At 29.1% G+C, this 14,855-nt stretch overlaps 1 protein-coding gene across 1 annotated transcript in view; it reads left to right on the top strand.

Annotated features, from left to right (window-relative positions):
• Positions 1–148: 148 nt before the first annotated feature.
• LOC129220845 (DNA repair and recombination protein RAD54B-like) overlaps positions 149–14,855 on the top strand; it is a 67,301-nt gene continuing 52,594 nt past the window's right edge. The window contains exons 1-5 of the mRNA XM_054855275.1: positions 149–196; positions 1,322–1,343; positions 3,117–3,171; positions 5,978–6,065; positions 12,161–12,272. Coding sequence (XP_054711250.1) covers positions 149–196; positions 1,322–1,343; positions 3,117–3,171; positions 5,978–6,065; positions 12,161–12,272 — 325 coding nt within the window. The remainder of the gene's footprint in view (positions 197–1,321; positions 1,344–3,116; positions 3,172–5,977; positions 6,066–12,160; positions 12,273–14,855) is intronic.

Raw genomic sequence — 14,855 nt, 5'->3', positions numbered from 1 at the left:
GTAGTTTCAGTGGCAAATATATACAGGGTATGCACACACCTGGAAAGTCGAGGAACGTAATGAACTTCGGCCACAATAAAAAATGGTCATGAGAAATCAGGATTTTCATTAAAAAATGCTCAAAAATCCCGGAAACAGACAATTGGTCATGGGTTTTGGGTTCAAGAACAATCTTATCGAATTTTACAGATTAAGTGTAAAATTTTCTTAGCCATTTCTTTAAACCATTCTGATGCTTTCACATGATGTGAGTTCCGAGTTTTTATGCATTTTGAAATCCGATTGCATCTGCTTCTATAAAATTTGCTTGGTTTTCTTTTACTATTTGATTCTACCACTTGGACACTAGCAATTTTGTGTTGAGCATGTATTTATTTTTAACTTTTCTTATATGTCTTATTGTGTAGTTGAGACTAGTTCATCTCTAATTTTGCCGCCATTATTCCCAAATTTTAATTCATTTGCATCCAAGTTGATTCAAGAGGTTCACAAAAATTATTATTAAGTTTAACCAGTGTTTCAAATCAATGAAGGTGTGAGAAATAAAATTGATCTAAAGAATTAATTAAGGATGATAAGGACGGCAAATTGAATATTTAAGTCGGGGGAATTTTCAATGGTAAAATATTTGGAAACTCTGAAAATGTTGCAAATGATTTTTTTTAACGCTTAAAACACCAAATCACTTGCTATTTTTTAAAATTTTCATGACTTTTCTTATATAACTTCTGAGAAGCATACATGAGTCATCAAGATATAAAAAAGAGAAACATGGATTTGTGTTTCCAGCTTTAATGACAACCAGCTCTTCATTTGAAAACAATGAAATTGGAGCTAACTCCTTTTTTCAGCAAGCCCTTTATTTACCTATTCATTTGTAATTAGATAAAGACCATTTGAAAAAGAAAAAGAAAATCAACTGTCTCTGAAGTGAAATTAATTAAAATGTATTTACGAGTTACGAGTAGCAATTACTCTAAGCTTGAAGCTGCTCCATAACAATTCTGTAGAAAAGATTTGCTCTCGCAGTGTTAAAAGAAAAGAAATGAAATTTTTTTGCATGGTTTCTCAAGTTCCCCGTTGACATCATAATATAAGTGCAAAATTATTGAGTGAAGTTTCTTCTTGTCAAGTTGTAGTTTTTCAATTCTGTTATCAGGAACAAATTTGATTTCTGTTTTTTGTAATTATGAATACCGACTGTTGTTAAAAACAAAATAAGCTTATAAACGTCTTATATATTTTTTAAAAGATTAATATTTACATCGAAATGTTATTATTTTATACTAAATTTTTTAATTTGTAATTTTTTCCTTTTCAGCATAAGTTGTGGGAAGGAGATGGTAAGTTTTTTCTTTTTCTTTCAAAACATAATTTGATTTTTTGTTTTTGTTTACGGCACTATCGTTTGATCAGGGCAGAACAAATTTTTCCCAAACGTTTCTTGGGGGAAAAAACTTGAAAACAAGAACATTTTCCTGATTTTAGTCCAACCCTTTTAAGTAAATGCTATAGAAGGAAATACTTACACATTCTGCTGTAATTTTACACGGTCTGACTGTAAAATAAAGACTAAAGAATTAGAGCAATTGGCCGACTACGCAAAAACTACAGGAATCGCCCTATTCGGGAATTCTTCTGGTAATTGTAAATGAATGCTAATTTAAAAAAAAAGAAATGTATAATATTGCGACAGCGCAGAATTTTATTGATATTTATTCAAAATAAAAGCAAAAATCGTAACAGCAGAATTGAACCCTGACAAAAATCGCAATTGCAGAAGTGAACCCTTTTTGTGCAAATAAATAATAAACAGACATTTTTTTTAACATGAAAAATGTCATTGCATTTCCTTTTCCTCTTTTTTACAACGTTTATATTTAAAATTATTTGCAAAACCTTCCCTATTTTTCTGAAAGTAGGGGCTTGACATATGCGCAGGTTTTTGTTTTTTTCCCGATTTTCCTCTTAAAAGTAGGGGGTCGACTTATATTCGAGTATATGCGATATATTTTTGCAGCCGTAAGACTTTTCATTATGAGAGCATATGAGACGTTGAAAAAATAATTAGATAGCTTTTCTTTAAAAAAAATAATTTCATTCCATGACAATAAAAGCAGTGAAGTTTACAACATTATTTTTTTTCTCTTACTCAGAAGAGGAAGAAGCCTAAGTTTTACACATATATAGTGAACTATATTGCATATGAAATGAAATCTAAAAAACATTCATCATGTATAAACTTATTTCCAACAAATAAGATAGTCCTATTTGAAAACACTGAAGGAATGGGGGGGGGGGGGTATTCTTATTAATGATGAATAGAAGAAATCAAATATATATACTCTAATGCTGAAATAATGCAAATGTTTATTTCGAAGTGCGTTTTTTTCCCCTGAAAAGTAATAAACATGTTCAAAATACTTGTTGCTGAATAAATGACCCAGAGTAATAAAATATAGAATTCAACCCATAACATAGTTTAAAATGTGACTTGAAAAAAATCTGTTTAGTTACTAATTGTGGCCTTGTTGAAAAGAAAAGAACTAGAGACAGATTCTGATATTAAAAGTTGTTATATTAATGGTAAAATGAAAATTAATTCTCTATTATATAACTGCTGTGTAACTAGTAGAATGAAGTTTAGTTGCCACACAGTTCTTTTTAAGTTTATCCGTAGTAGAAGAATATGATATTACTTTCGTTTGAGGCAGTGAGAAGCAGAGGGATTTAAGTAGCAAAATTAAAAATTTGGAGATAACCAGTGCACATTGGTCGGTGAACCTCTTCTCTGTCTTGGGGCAAGAGATGGTACTAGTAGCCCAGGTAGTTGCTGCTATACAGCATGATTTAGAAAAAAAATTCAATGAAAGCCTGCCTAGGATGTTATCTTTAAACACGTTTTACCCTCATTTGCTAATTACTGTTTCTATCAGAAACCTTAAGCAATGCTTTGCAGATTAAAGCATGCACTTCTGCACTAATAGGGTTACTTTATTAGTTATACGTGCTTTTATCATACATTTGTATCCCCGCCCCAGGACTATTATTTTTATACAAAGTTGAACTTATAAGATATCAAAAAAGAGCTCATCCTTCATCTGTTTTTCTTACAGGTATTTTAACAGTATCAAATCGAACAGCATCTTTGAGAGATTTAGATGGGAAAATGTAAGTATTTCCATAAACACTTAAATGATGGAAGAAAGTTTTTTTTAACCATGTTTTTGTTAACTTGGTTTGGTGTATGTCCATTCGGATGGAATCTTGCAACTCAATTTTCACTCTTTTCATGTGATCGGATAATTTTAAAATATGGTATGCAACCTCAAACCAAATAATAATGTATAACATATATCAGCATGTAACTTTTTTCAGTGAGTGAAAATTAACATGAAATTATTTATGCAGTAGAGTCTCAAATATCTGAGATAATTGGGGCTCAAGTCAACTCGGATTACTAAAAACTCTGATTATCCGGAAAATTCTTCCAGATTAAAAATTTACGCTATTTGGAAAACATAAGGAGGAGAACTACTTCCTTGTGTCATAGAAAAGAAAGCATGGTCTTCAGAAAAAAATTATCAGATTTCAATATGAATTTCTGTTTAAATTACGTCTAAACAAATTTTTGCCTTAGGTTTTCACGATGTCCATATGTATTTATGTGTGAAAATTTGTAGGCAATTAAAACATGTATTTTGACTGCCTGAATCAATTTTGACAAGTTTTCCATGACATCTGTATACATGTGCGTGAGTTATTATGTATCTTGGGTTCACATAAAAATGGTTAGTTGTATATGATTTAATATTCATATATACAACTTATGTGGTATCAAATTGTGCACCATTTTTGTATTGCAATCGAATGTTCCATACAGCATGTTAACACGTTTTTTGTGGCAAATAGATGTCAATTTTACGTATTGAGTTATCTCCAAGGCATTTCTTAATCCATAAATTGTGGATGATGAATATTTTGTACCACTTAGGGCTAGTGTTGTTAAAACTAATTTCATTCAATGTACCTACTTTAATTATGTGTTTTTATTTTTACACTGAATGTAGTTGATAAATTTTACTGTGACAAAATAATTCTGTTTTCAAATTTTAATGAAAATCAGTTTTTTAACTATTAAAAATATTAACTTGAACTATAAACGAAGCACCTTGGATTAAGCGGAACAATGAACTTTCGAGACTCGGATTTTCAAGACTCTACTCTAGTTAAAATTATTTAAGTTACATAACACACTCAATTGCATATTCTTTGCTTTAAAATAAGCTATTATACATCTGTGTAGCTTCTATAACAATGTTTTAATGCAAATTTTAGCAAAAATGTCACTTTTTTTTGCTGTAACCGCTGATCTATTAATGGTCCCATTCTGAAAATTTTGGAATGCATTCATTAGAATACATTTAAAATTATAAATTTTTATTAAAAAATCAATTTTAAAGGTACCTAAAAGTTTTTTGGAGCCCCAACTCTGTGGCTTCCAGAGAACTTGAGTTATAACATTTTAAAAAACACTGTCGGCAAGTAAAATAAGTGCTTTTTATCAAATTTCAAAAATGAATTAGTAATCAATTATGAATGATAGTTATATATATAAAAAAATGAGCCGTCAAAGAAGAAGATCTTTGATAGTTTCATGAAAATCTGAGATGATCTGGTTCAATGCCTTGTTAATCTGACATGAATAACCCTATTAATGTTTTAAGGTTTTATCACAAGTTTAATTGTGAGTTTTGTCTGCAATCCTTTGTATGTAATTTCTTAAAAAATAAACTATTTCTCTTCCTGTGCAGTATCAACTTTGGAAAAACTACTTGCTCATGCAAAAATATTTTTTTATATGTATACATTTTTATGTATAATTTACTGCATTAAAAAGTAAAATGTTTAAAACTAGAAAAGGTATAAAAATGAAAGTTTTCTTAAATGAATATTTTAAAAACAGAAGTTATCTTCCTTTCTGTATTGCATTTTGCAAACAGGAAACAGCACAAAATCATCATTTATCTCCAGATGTTGAAAGGCCTACCTTTATCTTTTAAAAGTGTTTGATTTTTTTAACTATTTAAAATGATGCCACAACTGAGTTTTAATATTTCTTTTTTCTCGCTTTTAATTTTGGGCTCTAATGACTTTTTATGCATGCATGGTATTCAACATTTTTCTCTTTCTTTTAAAAAGAATGTTCAACTTTTTTATGTATCCTTTACAGAGTTCGCCGATATATATCAGTCGATATATATCATGATATATATAACGACATATATCCAATATTTAATTTGAAAATATCATGATATTTTCGATATTTATTTTTTCAAGTATGGTATTTTCAATATAAAAAGTACATTGATCATAGTAATATTTTTCATTTACTATTACACATAACCAAAAATTTATGTACTATATTTTTTATGATGTATTAATAATCATTAATATAATAAAGTAATATAATATTCCTTTTTTACTTGTATTTTATATTTATTAAATTATTAGTAATGTAACAAATTTAGTTCATATTGAAAGTGCTTAATTAAATATTAAACATTGCTCAGAAAAAATGAAAATGTCTTATGACTGTGTACTGACTAATGTATATTATTTATTACTGAGTCATATAACTGTAAAAGTAGCTAACAGAAGAAAAAATGAACAGAAGTAAAACAGCTAATGCTAAATTAACTCCATTAAAATTGATTGAAATGCAAAATTGAATATTAGATAGTAATAATGAAAGAAACCTTAATTTTAACTCTAAATATTGTAATTATAATATAACAAAATAAAGAGTGATTTGAGGATGCATTTACTATTTTGAACTTTAGTTTGTGCTAATTGAAAGTATCGGATTTATATCAAAATATCGGATTTTTTTGATATTTTCGATGATAATATTCGATAAAAATGCGTTATAAACTAAAGAAATTTATTCCCTATTTATGATTTTATGCTATTTTAGAATTGAGAAAGGCATTGGTTATAAGATCAAGGAAGTGGAAGCTCTTGAAGAAGGTAGCAAATTTTTCATTGGTGGAAAAGAATGTGAGGTTTGCATTTACTTTTTTTTTTCTTTTTCAATTATACTTGTTTGTATTTTAAGTCATATTTTAAAAAGATTTCTGTAAACTTTTCAGTTCTGGAATACATTAATAATTTTTAATTTCAAAATTTTAATGAAAATTCTACAACATAACCCATTTTATAAAAATAGAATAATTAAAAAGTGACACTTGATTGTAGTATCACCCCTCCCCCTTGATTTTCTTTGTTCCTTTTTTTATTTGAAACTAAAAATAGAATTTTTCTTCCATTTTGCAAAGTAGAAAACAAGTAAGAATTTATTGATGAAATAATTTATTGCCTTTTATTGTTATTATTATTGACTGTTGTATTATTGACTGTTGCTTGTTGTATGTGTGTTTGTATTGTATTTCAAAAAGTAATACATTTTTTTAAAACTTGTAAACATTTTTGATTGAATTACCTTAATTAATATAGAGGTTTTTCTTGTCAATGAATCACCATGAGAAGAATACTGCAGAGATTTTTAACATGACTTTGACACTCTTTTATAAAATTCTGAAAACTATACTAACCTAGCCAGAGTTGAGTGAGCAAGAAAAGGTAAGGGCCTGGCATTACCCCCCTCCCCCCTTGTAGTGATGTTTCTTTTGATAGATTAGATATTAAGAATAAAAATATTCAAGACATTTTCCAGAATTGAAGGATATTTTTTCAAAAACTCAGAAATGCATTTCAGGTGTCACTCTGAGAAGTATGTCCCTAGTTTCACACCTCCTTCCATGCAGTGATGTTATTCGGTTTGATCAATCGAACATAATTAAAAATATTGAGAGAAATTTCAAAAAAGAAATTTTTATATTTTTCATAAACTTTTTAATACATTTTGGGTGTGACCCCCCCCCCACCCCGTAGTAATGCTGCTGAATGCTAGTACTCTCATTGGCTTCTTGTGATTCTTTTGTTCTTGATATTTGAACAGTTTTCTACTTGTCTGTTTTGTCAGATGCTCTGTTTCTGTAAGCTCACCTCTTATGCATTGAAAAAGGGCTACTTGTAATCTTGAAACATGTGCATGCAAAAATTTAAGATTTTTATTCATCACTTAATAGCTATCAACACTATAGCAATATTTTTTTTCAGCTAAAATCCAAAGTTATTGTTGTTTAATTTCTTCTAAACATATCCCACACCAAGTGCAACACAGCTACATCTGCAAAAACTACTTTTCGAAAAAAATCAATTTAAATGTAATGTGTCTAAGCTTAAATTCTTACAGGGCTCATTTTCCTCCTACTTTTCCTACTATTCCTACTTTTTCCTACTTAAGTAGGAATTGTCCTACTTTTCAGCAAAAATTCCTACTTTTCCTACTTTTCAGCAAAAAATTCTTACTTCTCCTACTTTTTAGCTTGATTTTCCTTTACAATTTAGCTTGAAATTCCTTCACTTTGAAATTGATGTGATTTCAAGAAATTTGCATCCAGAAAATGAAAATTTTTTGATTGTAAATTGTTTATATTTAATATTGAATTTATTTCACGAAGTTATACATGCTTGCAATTTCTTTTGAATTCTACTGCTTGTATTAAGAAAAAACTTTAGTTTTTAAAAAGTATAAAAAAAAATCCATCAATGTAAATAGAAACTTTTGGTACTTACACTTGATTATGTATGTTATTCTTTTTTTTTTTTTTGCTGATATGTAACGTAGTTATTGTATTTGAATTTCAATTTGAACTATAGTCAAAAAACTGAATCTTCCCTCACCTTTTTTTTTTGTTTCTGTCACATTTTCTTAAAATTCAAGAGTTTTGTAAAATAGATATCATTTTCAGTCTGATAGAATAAAGTTTACTTAAATTCGGAGAAGTAAAACTTTCTTTTTAAAATGAAAAAGTTTTAAATTAAAAATTTCATGTTATTTCTTACCTAAAATATTTTGTTGCATACAAAGTACTGAAGTAGATAGGTCTTTAGATATAGTAGTACATATAAACACATAAATATGACTTATAATAAAATAATAGTTTAAAAAGCTAAAAAAAAAAACGCGCTCTTGTAGTAAAATGAACCTTATCATCCAAAGTTAATTTTTTACTTTTCAGTTCATTTGCTGCAAAAGCTTGTTTTTTACTTTCTTCTATATCTAATATATAGAAGAAAATCTTGGATTCGTTCAAATTTTCGAATTTCGAAGGATTCGAACGTTTTGAGGTGTGCTGAGTCCATTTCGGCTATTTTTGGAAAATGTCTGTCTGTCTGTTGTGTGTGTGTATGTGTATGTGTGTGTGTCCGTGTGTGTGTGTGTCACGTCTGTGTGTGACCAGTTTTTTGTGGCCGCTCTACAGCAAAAACTACAGCATGAAACCGAACGAAATTTGGTACACATATGTACTCCTATGTGAACTTGTGCCCATTGGTTTTTGGCGCGAATTCCTCCAAGGGGGGTGGAGCAATGGGACGTTTTTTGAGTTACACGTGCTTGCTATTCCTCAGGAAGTAACTGGCGGAATCAAGCAAAATTTGATCCATATGTTGCCATTAACAGGAACAGTTGCTGATTCAATTTTGGTATCAATAACTCAAACGAGGGTTGAGCTATAAAACATTTTTTGTCGTCAATTGTGACTGCTGTATCTTAAGAAATAATGAACGGAATGAAAGAAAAATTTATTGGCAAGTAGCCCTTAGTGGGTATAAGAGCTGATTTTATTTTGGTGTCAACAGCTAAAAAGGGGGGTAGCGCAATCGCCCGTTCTTTTTTTCCATTGTGAGTGCCCTATCTCAAGAAGTAATGATACGTTCTGGTTGAAATTTGGAATATATGTGAATCCATATGTAAACAGGCGTTGGTTCAATTTTGACGCCAATCGCTCCAAGAGGTGTTGATTTTTTTTTTTTTTTTGCGAATAAAAATAGTTTTATTAATGCAACAATAAGAAAGATAAATCGTAATAGATTGTCATCTGCGTATTTCTCGTGATTTTAATTGTATGGAAATGATCGGAAATATTATCTCAATGATTTAAAATTTTTAACTGTTGCCATCTTATGTTTGTTAACAAATAAAGTATTTGTAATTAATTCGAGCAAGGCTTTTAAAATAACTTTCAGTTTTCACTCTTTGCTTTACTTTTGCAATAATTCAGACATTGGGATGGTCGTCAAGTTTTTGCATGTGTGTGTAATTTTGTTTTTATTGGGAATATTGCTTCCTCGTCAAGCATGCGGAGGGATGAGAAAGAAAAAGAAAAATATAGAAGAAAGTTTCGTGATGGCCACAACATACTAGTTTTAGTTTTGAAAACTATTATTTTACTTTTATTTCTTTTTCTCTGTTTAGTGCAACATTAACCGAAACATATTCATTTCAACATAATTCAAAATCTTTTATATTCATGGAATTTGCCCCAAAAAAAGCAACTATAGGCCTCCGGTAGCATTCAAAACGTGGTCTCTCGAACTCCAAAAAGAATAATTATACTCCTTAAAGTGTAATAGCCGAGCTCTAAAAACATTCAACTGCGCCTCTATGTGTGCAGATATCATATTTATATTACTTTGCAAATTTGAGATACATTTTAATAAAAGCATTGTTCAACAATGGCCTGATCAAAAATGAATTGCCAATTGAAGGCTCACCTAAATTTTGGCATGAAATTAGTTAAAAACAATTGTAACTCATGTTCTAATTATGTTGAAACGTTGAAACATTGTCTGATGCAGAAAAATCAAAAGGTTTTTTTTTTATAGCTATTTTAAATTATTTTTGCGAGCATTTTTAAAATTTAAAAAAAAATTTCTTCACATTGTTGGATTTATGACAAAAATTGATTAAAATTGGAATAAACTAACAATTAATAGTTAATTAATTAACTTCATTATAGAATATTGCATTGTCTGTTCTGAGATCGCGTGCCAAATTTCAGAGGAATCCGGTCGCAGGAAGTGGGCGAAATTTGAGTTGCAAGATTCCGTTACAAGATACATATATATATACATACATATATGCATACAGGTGAAGGTAATAAAAGTGTTAAAAATAGACTGTTGGGTAGAAAAGAATTGCAGTTTTGTCCCAAATTTTCGGAATCGTCAAACAAAATTCGCCGAATAAAGAATTTTTTGGAAGATCACATCAACCTCCCACTGGGGCACTCTTGGCTTAGCTGCACAATAGTAGATTGTGATTAAATTTGACATAAAGGGTGATATCGATAACACATAAAAGTCTTTAAAAACATTTCAAAGTATTCATCCATAGCAATGTAGAAATCCAAAAAAAAAAAAAAAAATCAATAAAATTTGAAGGCTCAGTATCCAAACTGTTTATGAAATTAAAATTTAAAATCAAGTCTTTTTCCAAAATGCATCTCTTCAGAAAGTTTAAAAAAAAAAATGTATGTATTGAAATGGCATGTATCATAACGGGGTTCATATTTAAATGTGAAAAAAAAAAGCTTTTTATGAATGTGTCACCCCTCTGCACCAATTTCATTGAAATCTTAAATGATAACATAAATTTTAATAGAAAATTATGTTCGTTTTACATCCAATGACCCATACGGTTTTTGAACCAATTCTTGAGTGAAAAAATTCTTGTGCACTTAAAAGATTTTTCTTGAAGTGGTGCAACAAAAATATTTGATTTAATGTTTTAATGTTGCTACTAGTGTATTTATTGAACAAAGCCTCCAAGAAAAGAGAAAAAAAAGGGAGGGAAGGGTTCTGAGAAATAGAATAGCATTTGGCTTTAAATAAGTGTGTTACTTATTCTTATTCAGGGGTGTCCACCTAGATGTTTCATGGAGTAGATTGTGGCGTTGAATTTTTTTTTTTTTTGGGGGGGGGGGGGGGGTAAGGGGTATTTTTTGGGGGGAAGAGGCTTGCTATATAAAAAAAATTTTGTGTTATTTAGGGTGGTGCGCCCTTACTTTTGAGGGGGGTACCCGTCTCATTTATTCTTGCTTAGTGATATAACTTGACATATTTGTTCATATTGTGTTCAAGATACTGCCTGTCAACCTGCAATACTGGATGATTATGTTTTTCATATCTAATTCTACCGGTAATACGTAAACTGCTTTGAAACAATCGACTCAAATTTCTTATTACAGTGCACAAACTATTGTATTTCTTATATTTCTTTTTAAAATTATTTGCATGCTTTTGGCTAGCATTTTAAAAGTATTTAGTTAAAATTTACATATTAGTATTTAAAAAAGGAAATTTACAATTTAAAATTAATAAAATTTTCATTTAAAAGAATCATTTTAGAAGAAATGTAACTGAGCTCTAGGATAAGGCATTTAACTAAGGATGTAGCTTTTAAAAATAATAAAATTAAAGTAAGAAAGCTTTATGCACCAACAGCTCTAAAAAGTTGTAAATTTTACTTATAATTTGAAGTTTCTGGAGTCTACAATCTAATATTGCTTCTACATCAGTATTGTATACATCTTTTGATTTCATGCTTATGAGAACGATATTTCATCTGAACTTCGAAAAAAAAAACTTCCAACTTCTAATAACTCGCATAAGAAGTTGAGTCGACCTAAAAAAGTGTATAAGTATAATTATGTTTTTATTTGTTCATTTTTTAAAAATATATTTTGCATGTAAGATATGTACTGGCAAGTTAAAAATATGAAAGGAAGTTTTTCATGAAAAAATATTGCTTAATTACATTGTTTCATTGCTCAATTACATTGCTCAATTACATTTTTCATTGTTTTGAAAATTTCCTATTTTTGCATTTAAATACTGGTCCTACATTTTCCTACTTTTTTGCAAAAATATCCTACTTTTCCTATTTTTTGACCATCAAAATGCACTATGACCCCTGTTCTTACATTAACACACTGACGCATCTTAAAAATAAGGTTATTTTTTTTGGCTGTCTTTCATTTTAATAGAACTAATAAAAATACACCAGGACATGTATATAACTCAAAATGGACAATTTTTAGCTTGTGGCGGTGTTGTTGTATCAGGTGTGTGATATGTTCTATATCTGCTGATGTACACATACTTTTGAATTTCAAATCAAATGTTTTTTAATTAGTAAGTAAAGTAGTTACTTAGCCTTTAAACTTTTTAAAAATATTTTTAAATCTAGATACAGTCCAAAATTTCTCAAACTGAAGATACAGCACCAGTATGTAATTGTGTAAGAGAATCTGTATCAGTGAAGAATATTTCAAGCAAAATTAATCTCAAAAGGAAAGTGTGTATGTAAAAATAATTTAACTTCTGAAAATATTTTTTACTAACAACAAATAGTTTCTGATTATGGATCCTTATCTACTTTACTCCTATTATTTAGGTGACAAATTTTATAGTTTAGATGTAGAATTTTTAGAAAATTTTTGTAGTCTAATTTGTCAAAAAATTGTAGAATTTTTAGACAAAATGCAGTTTTGTCAAACATAATTTGATATATTTTTCAAAATAAATGATCTGAATACATGTTTGTTATTGTTTTGAATATGTCAGCATGTTTTACTGCCTTTACAAAAAAAAAATTTGAACTGTAAATTCTTAAAAGAATAAAATTTTGCATCAGTTATTATTTTTTCTTGTGTTTTTTACTTTCTTTTATGTGCATGTGTTTATAAATCAGTCCAGAAAACCTACCTGTAGTAATAAACTTGACTGACTAAAATCTGAATTGTTCTAAACCATTTTCTCTGCTCAATTATTTCATCAATTTCATGCAGGTTTTCTATTAACCTTGAAAGCCAGGGAAATTCTTATTGGTCAATGAAAATTACAAAGTTTTGTCTGAAACTTAGTGATTTAGAAAGCATTTGAAATTTTGTATAATGTCAGTAAATAGTCTGGTTAATTTTATTTAATTCTCGTTTACTACATTTTGATTATTTTTATCTTGCCTTCTCAATTAATACTTGTAAAAAATTTTAAAGTTCTGACATGTTCATGTTGCAAGTTCTGCATGCCTGCAAGCTCTTTTACACGTTGAAGAGTTTTACAGTGATGAAGGGGCTTCCCTATAGACTTAAAACAACTTTTTGCCTTAATTCCAGGGCAATGTAATTTTCAAAATTAATTATTCATATTTTGGTGCACAAATTAATTTAATTTTTGCAAGACTTTGCTAGTGCAAATCCTTCAAATTTTAAAAGTAAAAAAATTGCTCTTATCCGAATAAATAATTTTTGTTCTTTATACTTTTCACTTTATAAACAATTATTTTGCAACTTCTAAGAAGCTATTTAAAAAAGAATAGCTAACTGCTTTAGAGAAATATATTGAATTTGCGTATGTGGTAGGAAAAGACAAACTGATAATAGAAAATTCAAAAGAGCTGTTACGTAAAAACATTCTAAAGCCCATGAAAATGATATAAATAAAATAAGAGACCTTAAATCCTGAAAAAAAAAAAAAAAAAAAAATCATGGAACAAAATAGCAAAAAAAAAAAAAAAAACTGCCTGATGTGAGAAAAGAAGGGAATAAAAGTTAATCTTTCATGTTTTACCCTTTTTTCTCTTTCAAGTGGCTGTAATGTCATTTGCAAAGAATTTACTTTCGAAAATCAAGAGGTGGACCAAAAGGAAAAAAACACAAAACCTTAACAGTAAACTTTAGTTTTACCTTTTAAACACCAATATTCCTAATTGGGAATATAATAGTAATATTTATTTATTTATTATTATTATTTTTTTAAATTCTCTCTTTTGAAGATTAAAAAAAATCATTTTTATTATCAAAATAGACCAAGGTTTTTGAAATCAATTTTATTTCTCTTTAATCATTACTGTTTTACTGTACCCACAAAAGTTTGCAAGAAAATCCATTTTTGTCGACAGTGATGATAAAAAGAAAATTTTCAATTTTTTTTTTTAAAGCTGAATATTTATGAAATTCCAGAATAATTATAAACAAATATCGTATGCATGAGCTAACATAATGGATAAAACTTTGCAGCAAAATGTATTTTCTGTAAGCTTTTAAACTTCAGTGTTCCCATTTGGGTGCATCAGTGTAATTCACTATGAAAAATTAAGCAATTTAAGTTGCCATATCAACTCTGTCATGTGCAAAATAAAAGTTTCAAAGCTGCTATGAACCGCTGTTGACAGATTTAAAAGTAAGTCGATGATATAATTTTGATCATATCCTTCACTGTTTTCTTCCATTCTCTCTTCCCCTGCCTCCAGTTTTTGGATGGGAGTGATTTAAAACAGCCAAGTACCCCATTTAGGATGCAATCTGTTATTAATAAATTTGCTCCTTTGTCACAAGAAAAACGTGTTTTGAGGGTCAAAAATGTTTACATGAACAATTTCCTTTCTTATCACAGATATTGATATGAACTTAAAAATAAGTATTAGAAGAAGCTTGTATTTCTAGTAAGATAGTTTGCATTAGGGCCTGGTGATGTATCGCTGAAATCTGATGTGCATCCTACATCGTTAAACCAGTTTGGAATTTCACTCTTAACAGTATCGATACTGCACCTACTACAAATCCAAGCATGTACTGACACCATTCCACAATTGTTGCCATTTGAATTTCTAATCTTTTTCCACCAATGTTGCATTACTAGTTTCTCAAGCCAATGTAGCTTAACAATGGTGGTGTGAAGTGTTGTATGGAGTTTAACCAACACAAGTAAAAGTATCATTAGCAAACAAAGGCCACTTATCTCAAAGCATGCAGGAAATGCAAAATATTTTTAAAACTCTTAATGGAAAATGTACTGATGAATACAGTTTAGCATATTATCACTCCCACACACACACACAAAATATTGTATCGTAAAGAGGCATGATGGAAGTGAAACTTTTG

This window comes from Uloborus diversus, chromosome 4 (genome assembly GCF_026930045.1).
Source record: "Uloborus diversus isolate 005 chromosome 4, Udiv.v.3.1, whole genome shotgun sequence".
Lineage (NCBI taxonomy): Eukaryota > Metazoa > Arthropoda > Arachnida > Araneae > Uloboridae > Uloborus > Uloborus diversus.
Note: the sequence above shows the minus strand (reverse complement) of the source record. Positions and strands in the feature narration are given on the sequence as shown.